This window comes from Pituophis catenifer, unplaced genomic scaffold (assembly GCF_029215685.1).
Source record: "Pituophis catenifer annectens isolate HBS135680 unplaced genomic scaffold, rPitCat1.0.hap2 SCAF_1, whole genome shotgun sequence".
NCBI classification, from domain to species: Eukaryota; Metazoa; Chordata; class Lepidosauria; order Squamata; family Colubridae; genus Pituophis; species Pituophis catenifer.
In genome coordinates, this window is record NW_027256881.1 from 341,813,460 (window position 1) to 341,829,644 (window position 16,185).

The 16,185-nt window shown below is 46.7% G+C and overlaps 2 protein-coding genes across 2 annotated transcripts in view; one reads left to right on the forward strand and one right to left on the reverse strand.

The window, feature by feature from the left end:
- Positions 1-8,234: 8,234 nt before the first annotated feature.
- On the reverse strand, positions 8,235-10,937 carry LOC139312065 (octapeptide-repeat protein T2-like). Its single transcript, XM_070936592.1, is given in 3 exon segments — positions 8,235-8,463; positions 8,759-8,841; positions 10,887-10,937. Coding segments are annotated over 3 exon segments (363 nt in total).
- LOC139308362 (transducin-like enhancer protein 1) overlaps positions 10,653-16,185 on the forward strand; it is a 79,737-nt gene continuing 74,204 nt past the window's right edge. Inside the window, exons 1-2 of the mRNA XM_070931876.1 lie at positions 10,653-10,670; positions 15,323-15,428. Coding sequence (XP_070787977.1) covers positions 15,405-15,428 — 24 coding nt within the window. The 5' untranslated portion in view covers positions 10,653-10,670; positions 15,323-15,404. The remainder of the gene's footprint in view (positions 10,671-15,322; positions 15,429-16,185) is intronic.

Genomic DNA, 16,185 nt, shown 5'->3' on the forward strand with positions numbered 1-16,185 from the left:
CTTGGATTCACACCTTTCGCTGAAACTAAGTTAAGAAAACACCATTGCCGTGTTCATATCACATACACGTAGTCCTCGATTTACAACAGTTTGCAGTGACCGCTTGAAGTTACAACGGCACTGAAAAACGTGACTTGTGACCGTTTTTCACACTTACGACCATGGCAGCATGCATCCAAAATCAACTGACTCATATTTATGATGCTTGCAGTGTCCCAGGGTTGCATGATCCCCTATTTCGACTTTCTGGCAAGCGAAGTCAATGGGGAAGCCAGATTCACTTAACAACCGGGTGACTAACTTAACAACTGCAGTGATTCACTTAACAACCGTGCCAAGGAAGGTCGTAAAATGGGGGCAAAATTCACTTAACAAATGTCTCACTTAGCAACAAAAATTTGAGGCTCCGTTGTGGGCCTTAAGTCAAGGACTACCCGTACTGTAGGTAGTCTTTGACTTACGACCACAATCGGGACCCCAATTTCTGTTGCTAAGCAAGGCAAGTGAGTTGCAGCGGATTTATGACCTCTTTTGCCACGGTTGGTAAGCGAATTGTTTCAGTTGTTAAGTGAACCATGGGGTTGTTAAGTGAATCTGGCTGCCCTCACTGGGTTTGCCGATTGGAAGCCAGCTGGGAAGGTCATTGCAACCGTCATAAGTACATGTCAGTTGCCAAGCGCTCGGATTTTGATCACGTGATCATGGGATTGCTGCAATGGTCATAATAGCGAGGACTGCTCCTAAGTCACTTTTTTCAGTGCCGTTGTAACTTCGAACAGTCATTAAATGAATGGTTGTAAGTCAAAGGCTAACTGCACCTCTGGGTATTAATGCAGTCTGACCAGCAGGGGGCAGCAAAGCAATACTGGTCCCTGCAGATCTGGTACCCATCCTCTTACCATTCTATCTATAGAGCCGCCTCAACTCTGGGACTGCTATGATGTCACATAGCTTCCGACCAATCACTGGGCAAGGAAGGACCCCGACCAGAAAATTATTGGATCCCGTTTGGGGGGTTTTGAGTTTCATTTGGGAAAGAAAGGCAAAATGCCCAAAGTTTTCTGCAATGGAAGAGTCAAGGACCTAGGAGAGAAATGCATTGTTTCAAGTCTCCTCCCACCCCAAATTATAATTTTTCTCAATCAGTCTCTGCACAGGTACTTCCCTCTACAGCAATGTCTGTTAACCAGCGAATTTTAAGACCTATGGACTTCAACTCCCAGGATTCCCCAGTCATCCATGCTTGCTGGGGAATTCTGGGAGTTGAAGTCCACTCATCTTAAAATAATGGAGGTTGACAAATGCTGTTCTACAGACTTTGTCCCCTAGTGTTGGTCTGCATAGGTACCCGGACTTTAACCTCCTGCTCATGAAAGAGAAACCAAGTTTATTTGTTTGGCATTCTTCTGTCTCTAACCAGGTTTGTGCCCTGGCCGCAGGGAAAACATTTCATCTGGCACGAAATTCAACCTTCTTATTACAGTTTCTTTTCAACTGTATACCCAGAAACTGATGGTCAACCCGAGCTTTTTATTCACCTTTGTTCATCCTCATTTCCAAGTTTCTAGTCCTCAAGCTGCAGTTAACTAATTTAAGGAGGATGTCTTGTTTCTCCTTGCTCTGAGGGTTTTCAAGTTGAATTCTATTTTTTTTTTTATGCCAGAGGCCATATTTTGTTTCATTCGGTTATATTTTATTGATTTATTGAGCATCCTTAAGATTTCTGTATCACAAACGGCTGCAAATTTTTGGGTTGTGTTGGTGCAGGGAAATTTTCAGAAATAAATCAGATTGGAAGATTGGTTTAATAATCCTTCTTCAGAAGAACTAAGCCTATTCCTCAACATATAGTCTGAGATATACAGGTAGTCCTTGACCTACGACAGGTCATTTAGTGACTGTTCAAAGTTACAACGACACTGAAAAAAGGGACCGATGACCATTTTTCACACTTGATTCACTGATTCACTTAATAACGGTGGCAAGCAAGGTCGAAAAAGTGGGTCAAAACTCACTTAACATATGTCTCACTTAGCAACAGAAATGTTGGACTCAGTTGTGGTCATAAGTTGAGGACTATCTGTATTCCAAATTGGCATTTAAGGGGAATTTGCACTAAAACCTAATGGAATATTTGCCTCTAGCAAGATATTCCATTCCATTCCAATTTTTTTCCATTAGGTTTTCCGTTCCGAACCCAAATTGAGATTCAGTGTCCAATTCACACACGCACGGCAGGGGGCAAAAAGGGAGTTAATGTTTCCATAAAAATTTTGCTTTTGCACAAAACACAGGAATTCGGATTTTCTCTCCACTGCATCGCCATTTTTAGCTTCATAAAGATCGACGAATGCAGAAACAAAGACAGGAGCAGAAATCCATAGCAGATTTAAACAGAGCCGTTCACCAAAAAACCCACCCAGGTTAATCTGTGAAAGCAATTGGCTTGCTATTTTTATTCTATTTATATTTATTGCATTTATACAGAGTCCTGATTTTTTTTCAGGAGCTCAAGGCAGCATACATGCAGGGAGTCCTTGACTTGCGATCATATTTCAGAGCAGAATTTCCATTGTTAAGCAGAGCAGTTGTTGGAGCAAGACTAGAACTCCCAATCTCCTGGTAATTGGCCCAAAGTCTCCCAGCTGGCTTTTGTCCCTAAGTCAGGATTAGAACTCCCAGGCTCCTGGTGATTGGCCCAAAGTCACCCAGCTTTTGTCCCTAAGGTAGGACTATAACTCCCAGGCTCCTGGTAATTGGCCCAAAGTCTCCCAGCTGGCTTTTGTCCCTAAGTCAGGATTAGAACTCCCAGTCTCCTGGTGATTGGCCCAAAGTCTCCCAGCTGGCTTTTGTCCCTAAGTCAGGACTAGAACTCCCAGTGTCCTGGTGATTGGCCCAAAGTCACCCATCTTTTGTCCCTAAGGTAGGACTAGAACTCCCAATCTCCTGGTAATTGGCCCAAAGTCACCCATCTTTTGTCCCTAAGGTAGGACTAACTCCCAATCTCCTGGTGATTGGCCCAAAGTCACCCAGCTGGCTTTTGTCCCTAAATCAGGACTAGAACTCCCAATCTCCTGGTGATTGGCCCAAAGTCACCCAGCCGACTTTCATGCCTAAGATAGGACTACAACTCCCAGTCTCCTGGTGATTGGCCCAAAGTCACCCAGCCGACTTTCATGCCTAAGGCAAGACTAGAACTCCCAATCTCCTGGTGATGGGCACAAAATCAACCAGGACTAGAATTTTACAGACCCCGGTTTTCTAGCCGGGTGCCTTAACCCTTAGACTAGACCAAACTCCTTCATTCCGAAGTAGACTACTCTTGCACCTGGAGGCTCTAGTACCCACATATGAGAAGGCAAGAATCTGTTCTGCTGGATGCCGGCCGCAAAAAAGAAGCAACACGCGGGCAGCAAACCATCTGGTAAAGCATTTCTGACCGCATCGTCAAGGGTTTTCTCCCCCCACCCCCCACCCTTAAATACTTTATAAGGTAAGGCTGAGAGTATAAAAGAGGCCTTGGGAGACAATTGTCCTTGTCCTTCCCGCCCACCCACCCCCCCTTCCCCAGTCCTCCTCCTTTTAAAGGGTTACTCAAATCCCAGACCTCTAATAGTTCCAAGGTTAGCTAATTATCCTCTCCAATCCTTTAACAGTTAAGCTCTTCCTCCCCGCCTTCTTCCAGAATTAATTCCCTTCTCCTCCAGCCCTTTTAAGCTTTAAATCCCCCACTCCCCTGCCCTCCCTCTGCCTTGGGAAAGAGCAATGCTTCCCCCCCCTCCACCCCTCTTTTTAAACTCCACACCCGGCTCCAGATCTGCTTCTACCCCCCCCCACTCCTTCTTCTTCCCTGGGGGTTAAATCAATTCTCGCCCCCCCCTCCCATTTATTTCCATTCCCAGCTTCAGCCCTCCAGACCTTAATCCAATTTTCTTCCCCAGTCCTATTAAATCAATGCACGGAACAAAGGCACTAGTCCTTTTGAGGAGGCCAATCCTCTCTCCCTCTCTCTCTCTCACACACACACTTATTTATTTATTTATTTATTTATTTATTTATTTATTTATTTATTTATTTATTTATTTATTTTATTCGGCTTATATGCCGCCCTATCTCCCAATAATAATAATAATAATAATAATAATAATAATAATAATAATTTTATTATTAATTATTATTATTTATTATTAATGGACTCAGGGCGGCTCACAATAATTAAAACACAAGCCACAATACAAAATAAAATCTAAAATCTAAAATTTTTTAAAATTTAACCCTTAAAACCCCCCCATCAGACCAGGTCAAGCGATTTAAAAAGCCAAGTTTAACCCCCCCCCCGCGTCCCCCAAATAACACAGTTATTTGGAGCCTTAAAAAATACGGAAGGGCCCAACCAATTCAGCCAGCTCTTGGCTGTTCAGGGGACGCAGGCAGTCCTCGACTTCAAACCATTCGTTTAGTGACCGTTCAAAGTTGCGACAATTCATTTAAGTGACTGTTCAGACCTACAACTGTTCATTTAGTGACGGTTCAAAGTTGCGACCATTCATTTAGTTGGCTGTTCAGACTTATAACAGTTCATTTGGTGACCGTTCAAAGTTACAAGTTTACCCTGAAAACAGTGACTTATGACCAGTTCTCACACTTACGGCCGTGGCGGCATCCCCCGTGGTCCCGTGATCAAAATCCAGACATTTGGCCACCGACTCGTAGTTACGACAGTGGCAGTGTCCCAGGGGTCCCCTTTTGCTTCTTCTGACAAACAAAGCAGGGGAAGCAATTTAGCGACCGAGTGATCAACTTCACCAGCTGCAGGGATTCATTTAACAACTGTGGTCAGGAAAGTTATAAAAATGGGGCAAAACACGCTTGCTGCTTAGCAACAGAAATTTTGGGCTCTATTGTGGTCGTAAGTCGAGGACTACAGTACCTATATGCTCGGAATCCCTGGCCTTGCACATTGAAATACCGTGTTTCCCCGAAAATAAGACCCTGTCTTATATTTTTTTGAACCCCGCTTGGCCTTATTTTTGGGGAGGTCTTATTATTTTGGGGCACGTGGAGCAAGACGGGTCTCCTCTTGTCATCTTACCTGATTTCCAGCTGTTTTTAAATATTTTCGGAGAGGGCTTATTTTCAGGGGGGGGAAGGCTTATTTTAAGCGCATGCACTCAAAAGTCCGATTGGGCTTATTATCAGGGGATGTCTTATTTTTGGGGAAACAGGGTAATATATATTGACTGATCAGTAGGTAAATCAAATCTCCCCAGGATTTGAGTCCACCAGGGTGGGCTTCTCCCACCGACCTCGATTTTCTGCATTATGCTCATCACACCCAGCTGCCAACTGAAGAGACCCACCCACGCATGATGGTGTGAGCCGGTGGCTTTCTGAATTCACCTTACGGATTGCAATCTGATTTAGGCCAGCCTGCCTTATAAACGTGCCAATTTCATTCGGTGAGATTATAGAACCGAGCAAAGCGCAGCTCGTCTTTGACTTACAGCAACGCTTGAGCCCAACATTTCTGTCGCTAAACGGGATGGTTGTTAAGTGAGTTTGGCCCCGTTTTTACGACCTTTCTTGCCGTTGTTAAGCCAGTGACACGATTAAGCGAGATCTGGCTTAATCCCCGTTGGCTTTGCTGGCCAGAAGGTCACAAAAAGGATTACCTGACACCAAGACACTGCAACCATCATGAGTCAGTTGCCATCTGAATTTTGCAACGGAGATGTTGCAACGGTCATAAATGTGAAAATTGGTCATAAGTCACTTCAGTGCCGTTGTAACTTTGAACAGTCATTAAATGAACTATCATAAGTCAAGGGCTACCTGTACACCTCAGACCAGGGGTGAAATCTACCTACCTTCCTTACCAGTTCGGAAGTGCCCGCATGCGCAGAGGGTAAAAAACACATTACTTCCTGGTTAAAACCAGGAAGTAATGACAGCCGGGCGGGTGGGCGGAGCCTCGCACCGCCATCGCTTCTCCAAACCACCCGCCACGATTGCTACCAGATTGCCCGATCCAGTCCGAACCGGGAGCATTTCATCCCTGCCTCAGACTATATTTTGGGGGATAAACTTGGTTCTTCTGAAGGAGGATTATTAAATGAATCCTTCCAATCTGATTTATTTCTGAAATTTCCCTGCACCAACACAGCCCAAAAATACACAGCGGTTTGGGATATAGAAATCTTAAGGATGCTCAATGAATCAATAAAATATAACCGAATGAAACAAAACACGGCCTCTGCCATGGAAAAAAAATGTAACAGAATTCAACTTGAATTCAATTTAACGCATTGTAAGCCACCCTGAGTCTCCGGAGAAGGGTGGCATATAAATCAAATTAAAAAAAAAAAAAAAACTTGAAAGCCCTGAGAGCAGTGGTGGGATTCAGCCAATTCGCACCACTTCGGGAGAACCGGTTGTTAACTTTCTGAGCAGTTTGGCAAACTGGTTGCTGGAAGAAATCATTAGGGCAGAGAACCGGTTAAGTTACTTGAATCCCACCACTGCCTGACAGCAAGGAGAAACAGACATCCCCTTTAAATTAGTTACTGCAGCTTGAGGACTAGAAACTTGGAAATGGCGCTGAACAATAGTAATTAAATCGGTTTGGGGAAAAGTGGAACCGTCGGATTGCTGCAACCACCATAAGTACATGCCAGTTGCCAAGTGCCTGAATGTTGATCATGTGATGCAGCAGCGGTCAGAAATGGTCCCAAGTCACTTTTTTTCAGTGACGATATTTTTCAGTGACGTTATTACTTTAAATCGCCACTAAACAAACTATTGTAAGTCGGGGACTACCAGTTATGTGAACCGTGCTTAGCCACAGACCACACAAATTCAATGAACCAACAAAGCTTGCTTTTTCTACTCTTGGGATGTGAACAAACCACCATTCCAGGATTAAACACTACCCCATATAAAATGGAGCCTTCCAGATACAAAATTGACAATTTTGAAGGTTCGCAAGAGGCAAATTCCCGAATGATAGGATGGGGGTGGAGGGAACCAGGGTTAGGGATCATAGGTTCAATCACCGAATCCTCCCAAATTCAAGGAGACGGTCTTTCTGACTCAAATCTGGGGGAAGGGGAGGGGAAAGCCACGAAGTTTCCTCAGTGGATCTATTTATTTTTATTTATGCATCATTCAGAGAGCTTCCAAGCTGTTTGGAACAAATATAAAAATGGGCCCCAACGGTTCCCTTTTCTCCCTCAGGCTTGCCCCACAGAAGCCTCCCCTATCCTATCCCCTGCTTGCTTCTGTGAAAGTAAAACTGAAAGTGAAACTCCTCTCCTCTGCTTGAGTTTTGCATTTGGAACAGATTTCTTTTCAGCTGGGGAGGTGGAGTAGAACTCCTTAGCATCAGAGCGTGTTAATAATAATATAGGAAATACTAATGCTCTGATGGTCATTTCGAAAAATCCTTTCTTAGTGAGCACCTAGAAGCCAAGAGGAAGATATGTGGCAAATTTCAAGTTTGTAGGCTTTACGGTTCTGGAGATTTTGTGATGATGCGTGAGTGGTATTTCGCTTTTATATATATAGATATACTGTTTGGTTTCCGGCTCATTCATTAGGCTCTATTGCCATTCCGCAAGCAGGCTGGGGGCTGGGGAATTCTGGGAGTTGAAGTCCACACGGATTAAAAGGGGTCCAGGATGAGAAACACTGCTCTAATAAATTTTTACCCCCTTTTTCATCCATAACTCCTTCTCACCTTCTGGACAGGTAAGAGTTAATCCTTCCCCTGGGAGATCTTGGAAGAGTTAATCTGGTTGATCTCCTTCTCACTCCCTTGGCCTTGGAGGATTCATTTACCTCCCACCCACCGACCTCCACCTCTCTATTATTTTTTTTTAAGGGCCGGATTTTCCTCGGCCTTTTAACCCAGTTTTTTCCTCCTTGTTTTTCCACTCCCCCAATTCTTGATCAAACTGAATCCAGAGACCAGGCCTTTTGAGACCCCTCTTTCTCCCCACGCCCACCCACCCCCTTGCTTTTCACTCGTTTCCTTTTTCTTTCCTTTCTTTTTAAGGGTTAGAAAAAACCACCTCCCTTCCCTAAGTCCAGACTTTGAAGAGTTCAATTCACTCTCCTCCCCCCACCCCACCAAGCCCCCCCACCCCATCAAGCCCCCCCACCCCACCCCGCCGCGTTTTTCCTCGAAGCTTTCTGGATCTGGAAGGGTTAACTTGTTCGCGTTGGCTTGACCTATGTCAAGTAAAGCCAAAGGGTCTTTTTCTCCCTTTAAGAAAAAATCTCTCTTCTTCCTCTTTCCTCCCTTTCCCCTTCTGTCCCCCTTTTCCCTTCTGCCTTTTTTCCTCCCTGCTCCCCCTTTCCCCTCTATCCCTTTTCCCCTCTGCCCCCCTTTTCCCTTCTGCCTTTTTTCCCCTCTGCCCCCTTCCCCATTGCCCCCTTTTCCCGTCCCCCTTTTTTCCTCTGCTCCTTTCCCCACTGCCCTTTTTCCTCCCTGCTCCCCTTTCCCCTCTATCCCTTTCCCCTCTGCCCCCCTTTTCCCGTCCCCCTTTTCCCATCTGTCTCTTTTTTCCTCTCTGCTCCCCTTTCCCCTTTTGTCCCCTTCCCCTCTGCCCCCATTTTCCCCATTGCCCTTTTTCCTCCCTGCTCCCCCTTTCCCCTCTATCCCCTTTGCCCCCCCTTTCCCCTGTCCCTTTTTTCCTCTCTGCACCCCTTTCCTATCTATCCCCCTTTTCCCCTCTGCCTCCCCCTTTCCCTTCTATGCCTTTTCCCCTCTGCCTTTTTTCCTCTCTGCTCCCCCTTTCCTCTCTATCCCCTTTTCCCCTCTGCCCCTTCCCCATTGTCCCCCTTTTCCCATCCCCCCTTTTTCCTCTCTGCTCCCCTTTCCCCTCTGCCCCCCCTTTCCCATCCCCCTTTTCCCGCTGCTTTTTTCCTCTCTGCTCCCTTTCCTATCTCCCCCTTTTCCCTCTGCCCCCTTCCCCTCTGCCTCCTCCTTTCCTGTCTATCCCTCTTTTCCCCTGTCCCTTTTCCCTTTCTCCCTGTCCCCCTTTTCCCGTCCCTTTTCCCTTTTTGTCCCTTTTCCCCTCTGCCCTTTTTCCTCCCTGCTCCTCCTTTCCCCTCTATCCTCCCTTTTCCCCTCTGCCTTTTTTCCTCTCTGCTCCCCCTTCCCCATTGCCCCCCCTTTCCCCTGTCCCCCTTTTTTCCTCTCTGCTGCCCTTTCCCCTTTTGTCCCTTTTCCCCTCTGCCCCCCTTTTCCCTTTCTCCCCTTTTCCGTCCCCCTTTCTCCCTTTCCTTCTGTCCCTCCCTCACTTTCACCCTGTTCCCTCTTCTCCTCCGTCTCCCTTTTCCCCTCTGCCCCCCTTTTCCCATCCCCCTTTTCCCCTCTGCCTTTTTTCCTCTCTGCTCCCCTTTCCCCATTGCCCCCCCTTTCCCCTGTCCCCTTTTTCCTCTCTGCTGCCCTTTCCCCTTTTGTCCCCCCTTTTCCCCTCTGCCCCCCTTTTCCCTTTCTCCCTTTTTCCGTCCCCCTTTCTCCCTTTCCCCTTCTGTCCTCCCTCACTTTCACCCTGTTCCCCCTTCCCCTCCGACTCCCTTTTCCCCTCTGTCCCCTTCCCCATCTCCCTTTTTCCCTGCCCCCTTTTTCCCTTGTCCCCCCTTTTTCCCTCTGCCCGCCCCTTCCCCTGCCCTATTTTCCCCCTGTCCCCTCCATTCCCCGTCTCCTCATGCCCCTCCCTCCCCTTTCTTCCTGTGCCCCCCTTTTTCCCTTCCCCTCCTGATCTTAATGGGTTAAAACCAACCTTCTCTCCCCCCCTCCCCCCTTCTTTCCCCCCCTGGCCCCCCCTTTCCCTCTCTCTACTACCCCCCCTCCCCCCACCTCACCCCCGCCACCTCAAAGCTTTTCCACCCTTAACCCGTTTCTCCTCTCCCTTCCCCTTTTCAAGGGTTAAACCAATTTCCCATCCCTGCCAGCACTTCAATGGTTAACCCCAAAAAGAAAAAAAGGAAAAAAAGAAAAGGGGGGGGCAGCGAGCGGGAGAGCGAGCGCTTCCCTTTTTCTCCTCCCCCCCCCCCCACTCCCTCCTTCCTCCCCTCACGGGCTACCTCGCGCTCTATCCAGATTGACACATTTGCTACGGGAAGCCGCGCCGGACCAATCAGGCGCCGTCCTGGGGTTTTGTGGCTTTTTTTTTTTTTTTTTTTTATAATACCCTCTTCTTCCCGCCCTCCCTCCCTCCCTCCCCCCCCACGTGGGCCGCGAGCGCCTTATTTATTTCTTCCCTTTCTTCTCCTCCTCCTCCCTCCCCCCCCGCCCTCTCTCGCTCTCTCTCTCCCTTCCCGGCGCTCTGATTGGCTGCGGCGCGTTCGACTGTGGCGAAAGAGAAAGCGGCAGACCCCACGTGGAGCTGGCGGGCGTTCCATTGATCGCTTCTCCCCCGCAAAGCTGCCGCGGGGGGGGGAGGAGGAGGAGGGGGAAAAAAAAAGAGTGAGAGAGAGAGAAAGCGAGGAAAGGAAGAAGGGGCGTTGAAAGAGGGGGGTGTCTCTCTCTTTCTTTCTTTCTTTCTTTCTCTCTCTCTTTATTTCTCCCTCTTGCAAACACCCGACTGGGGCAGCCCTGACCCTGAGCCACCTCGCCCACTCTCTCCCTTTCCCCCCCCCACCCCGCAAAAAGGAGCGATCGGGTGAGTGTTTTGGGTTTTTTTTTTTTTCTCTCTCGCGCGGTGGAGGGGAATAGATCTCCCCTGTCTTCCTTCGGGTCCGTCTCTCCAAAGAGCTGGCTTGGGTGGGTGCAGCCGCTTTGAAACGGAGGCGGTGGGGGTTTTTTTTAAAGGCAAAGGGAGGGGTGGATCTCTTTCCTGCTGGTGGATCTACTCTCTCTCTCTCTCTTTCCTTCCTACCTGCTGCTGCTGCTGCTGCTTTGGGACTATTGTTAGGCTGGGAGAAATCATTGCGGGGGGGGGCGATTTTGTAATCCCGATTTTGTAAAAAAAAAAAAAAAAGGGGGATTTCTAAATCGGAGAAGAGGGAGTTCCTTATTCGTGGGAAAAGAGGAGCTTCCGATTGTTAATTGGGGCGATTGTTAATTGGGGTGTGTGTGTATATGTGTGTGTGTGTATGTGTGTTGGTGGGGGGGGGGGTGCTGTTCCTTCCTGTTATTTCTTTCTTTAATACAAAGAGGCATCTGGGGTTAAGATCCCCTCTCCCCCACCTTGTTTTTACCTTGTGCAGCTCCCCTTCCCTCGCCAAATACCCACGAATTAAACTGTGATTAATGTGACTTTGCTCCTGGTTTTTTTTCCCCCTCTGCCCTCATCATCTCCAGTTAAGCCTACAGGAAGCAGAGTAGGGCTTGCCAGCTCCAGGGGCAGCATCTCTTTTTAAAGTCCTTTGAAATCTCGCCCGGCGCCTATATATTTTTATTTTATTTTTATTTATCTATTTATTTTTTGATTTATTTTGATTTATATGCCGCCTTTCTTCCGAGACTCGGGGCGGCTTACAATGGGCTAAGCAATAGCCTTCATACTTTTGTATATTTTTATACAAAGTCAGCTTATTGCCCCCACAAACCGGGTCCTCATTTTCCCTCCCTCATGGCACGAGGGATAGATAGACCACCCTGAACATGTGCGGAGTGCTTTTTCATGGCTCCTGAATGAAAGAGAGCCGGTTCTAGCTTGCCACCCATAGGGACTGGATGGGGGGGGTGAGTGTTGCGGGGGGGTCAGTCAGCTTTTAAAATCCTTTATTCAAGATCCTTAGAGAGACAGAAGGGAGTTTGCAAGAACTTTGGAGAAAAACAAGCATTGCATTGTTAATCTACCCGCCAAAGACCCCACTGGGTAAGATGACATCTTAACAGGGGTCTTACACACTTTTCTGAAACCAGGACGAGCATCGGCGGCCCACAATTGTGGTTAGATTGGAGGCTGGTGTGCATTCACACAATATATGGATAGTTCCGGACGTATGACCATAATTGAGCCCCAAATTTCTGTTGCTAAGTGAAACGTGAGTTAAGTGAATTCGACTTTTCTCGCCACCGGTGTTAAGCAAATCATTGCAGTTGTTAAATCGGTCATACGGTTGTTAAGTGAATCTGGCTTCCCCAATGGACATTGTTTCTAAAAAGGTTGCAAAAGGATCCCGGGACATTGCAACCGGTCATAAATATGAGTCAGTCAGTTGCCAAGCATCTGGATTTTGGAGGCATGTGACCATGGGGATGTTGCAATGGTCATAAGTGTGAAAAACGGTCGTAAGTCACTTTTTCCAATGCCGTTGTAACTTTGAACGGTTGCTAAATGAACTGTTGTAAATCGAGGATGGCCTGTACGTTTAGCCTGCTTAGAGAAATGAACTTTTAGTCTGTTTGCGTGTTTAGCGAATGCATTGATTCGTTTAGGCGGGGTTTGCCCAGCATCCAAGAGAAGACTAACCATCATTAAAGATGGCCTGTGGTCTGAATACATCCCACTTTTATTTTCAGATGTTTTATGAGTTGTGCGAACGCTTCCTTTTCCATCATTGATGTCTTTTCTCTAAATTGGGGGGAGAGCAAGAGGCAAATGGAGGTGTGAAGTTTTCATTTGTTGGAACTTTTGGCCTGGGAGATGGAGCCTCCAGGTGCAGAAGCAGTCTATCTCCCGCCCTTTCACCCCTTTTCCCCAATCTGTCAATGCGCCTCCTTATTAGAGTCAAATTTCTAAACTGGAGGCAAGATTATTACCAGTGCTGGGTTGTTGGTTTTTTTTAATCCCCATCTGTTTTTTTCCAATCCCTATTTGGGATTCCAGCTTTGTTATTTCAAAATTCATCGAAATCTGGGTTTTTCCATGCATTACAGCTAGTCCTCGAATTACAACAGCTTGTTTAGTTACAACGGCCCTGAAAAAAGTGACTTAGGACCAGTTTTCACACTTACGACCGTTGTAGCATCTCCATGGTCATGTGATCAAAATTCAGACGCTTGGCTCATTCTTATGACGGTTGCAGTGTCCCGGGATCACCGGATCCCCTTTTGCGACTTCCAACAAACAAAGTCGCAATCCGAGGAAACCGGATTCACCGAACAACTGTTTTGCTAACTTAACAACGATTCACTGCAAGGAAAGGCGTAAAATGGAGCCAAACTTGGCTGAAATGTCTCACTCATCAACAGGAACTTTGGCCTCGATTGTGTGGTCGTATGTGGAGGACTGCCTGTCTTATTTTATTGACAGGTGACGTCTCACTTTCTGACTGCATCGACGTTCCAGTTTCGATGGTCGTCATATGTCGAGGACTGCCTGTAAACTTCACGTAGTTACTAAATCGGTGAAAATAATTGAGTTTAAAACTGATTTATTGTGGGGTGCTTTTTTGTTGTTCTTGTTATTTGGTTGTTTTTTTTTAAGGAAACCTTGCAGGCAATCAATCCCGGCTTGAGGGTCCTTCGACACACACACACATGCCTTCCTTCCTTTCCCCCCCCCCCCCCCCGGGGCCGATTAGATGCGCCAGGAAGGCCGTTTCGAGTTTTGCACATCCTTCCTGATAAAAGCTGGCTGGGATACAAGGAATTGGGGAGGGGGGGTGGGGTGCAGTCAGGAAAGGCTGCAGCTGGGAGATTTTTATATCCTTACCTGCGAAGCAGGCAATAACTTGGGAGGGGGGACGTTAAAATTAATCGAGGGGCGCATGTAAGAACAGCTGGAAAGAGGGAATGGTGTGTGACGTAAAACAAAAATAAAATAAAAGAGAAAAGAGCCACGTGTGGTCGGTGGTTTGGGTGGGAGGTCTTTTTCTGCCTGACCCTGGAGGAATAAAAGTGGGGGGCGGGCAGGGGTTGAGTTGTGGCTTCTTCTTCCCAAGTCACACATGTGTTAAAAAGGAAATTTATGCTTCCTGAAGTCTGCGGCCTTGGGAATTCGAAGCAGGAGAGGGAGGAAAAAAAACGCCCTTGACATGCCCAGAGGCGGCCTTGGTTCACCCTGTAATTTCCTTCTGAGCAGACAGCAAATATCCTTCCGGTGAAGGGCCGCCTTCAAGGGCTTTGCAGCATCTCTCAAATCAACGATGAGTTTGGTCAAAAAAAATCTCTAGTCGGGTGGCTTTCCAGCAATCTTTGGAGGTAGTCCTCAACTTACGACCGCAATTGGGGACCAGGATTTCTGTTGCTAAGCAAGGCAGTTGTTTAAATGAGACACGCTCGATTTTACAACCTCGATTTTTTTTCTTTTTTTTTGGCCTTGGTTGTTAATCAAATTGGTGCAGTTGTTAAGTGAATCGGGTGGTCGTTAAGCGAACCCGGCTTCCCCCCCCCAATTGACTTTGCTTGTCAGAAGTCGGCCGGGAAGTTCATAAAATGACAATCATGTGACCACTGGATGCTGCAAGCGTCATAAATGCAGGCCGGTTGTCAAACGACCAAATTTTGATCATGTCATTGGGCCAATAAATCATTTTATTCAGCCCCGTTCAGTCACTAAATGGATGGTTGTAAGTCGTGGACTATCTGTAATTGCTACAGGCCTCAGTGGACACAATTTGGGTTACTGAAGGAGGCGGCTTGTAATATTTTGGGGCCTGTGGATCTTATTTCTTTTGGTTGTTTTATTGCTTTTAAAAAATAAAGCATGTTTTAGTGATTTAAACTATATTTCTCCCCCCCCCCCATGGGTTCCTTATTGCTATCCTAAATTAAGCCATTATTGCAAAGAAGAGAATGCAATGGATAAACCAGAGCCAAGTTAGAAGTGTAGAAGGGTTTTCTACAAGAGGCGAGGACCCCCTATTTGGGAAAGGAGAAGAGAGAAATGTGTGGCAGGCTTTCTGGGGTGCTAGTCCTCATGAATCTCTGTTATCCTCACAAACCAAAGGATGACACCGACCACCAATACGTGACTTGCGGATTTCTTTTATTTCTTGTTCATTTGCTCGCCTGCCCATCTTGCTTCGAGGCAACTCTGTGGTGTAAAATAAATTAGGTGTAAAATAAATAGATGCCGACAGGCAACCCTGTTCAGTCCAATAACGGCGCATTTTTATGACTGCTGGAATAATGTTCATGGCTCATTTTGAAAATCTAGTCCGCCGTTTCTAGACTGCTAAGGCGGTTTGTACTTAAAATGTGCTTAAAATTCAGTCTTTCACAACCGTAGCAAGTTTTAAGACATGTGGACTTCCAACTGCCAGAATTGCCTCAGCCAGAATGGTGGCTGGGGGGATTCTGGGAATTGTAGTTCACCCATCTGAACATGGCGGAGATGTTCATAATTTCTGACTTGGGACCAGGATAAGATAACCCAACGCTTCTAATTTAATCATGATGTAATTATCTTATTCTCCCTAGGTTACCCCCAAAAAGTGGGTTCCCCAAACCGGCGAGGCAGTGACCTTACCTAAAATCACAAACCTATGGTTGATTTACAAGGATGTTCTCCCAAAATCGGCCCCCGGTAAGTTATCTCTGTTTTTTTTTATTATTATTATTTCCTTTCCACCTCCAATCTTTAGGTTTCCAACTCCCATCGAAGAAAATTAAAAATATACTTTCCTTTAAGTTGATTTTAACTCTTATCTAAATGTCAGTATTTCAAGGATGGGTGTGTTTCAGACTGTTCGGATCGTTTTTTTAAAAAAAATGTTTATCTGTGTCTCCTTTATTACTTTTTGTAAACATGAATAACTCCAGCCAGCGAACATCCCTAATACTCTTTCCTCCTCCTGTTTTCCTCAGAGCAATAACAGGTGGGTCAGGCTGAGACAGAGGGACTGGCCTAAAGTCACCCAGCCGGCTTTCAGGGCTAAGGTGGGACTAGAATTCACGGTCTCCTGGTGATTTGCCTAAAGTCACCCAGCCGGCTTTCAGGGCTAAGGTGGGACTAGAATTCACCGTCTCCTGGTGATTGGCCTAAAGTCACCCAGCCGGCTTTCAGGGCTAAGGTGGGACTAGAGCTCATCGTCTCCTGGTGATTGGGCCAAAGTCACCCAGCCAGCTTTCAAGGCTAAGATGGGACTAGAACTCACTGTCTCCTGGTGATTGGCCTAAAGTCACCCAACCGGATTTCAAGGCTAAGATGGGACTAGAACTCACTGTCTCCTGGTGATTGGCCTAAAGTCACCCAGCCGGCTTTCAGGGCTAAGATGGGACTAGAACTCCAAGTCTCCTAGTGATTGGCCCACAAGTCATTCCACTGATTTTTGAAGGCTAAG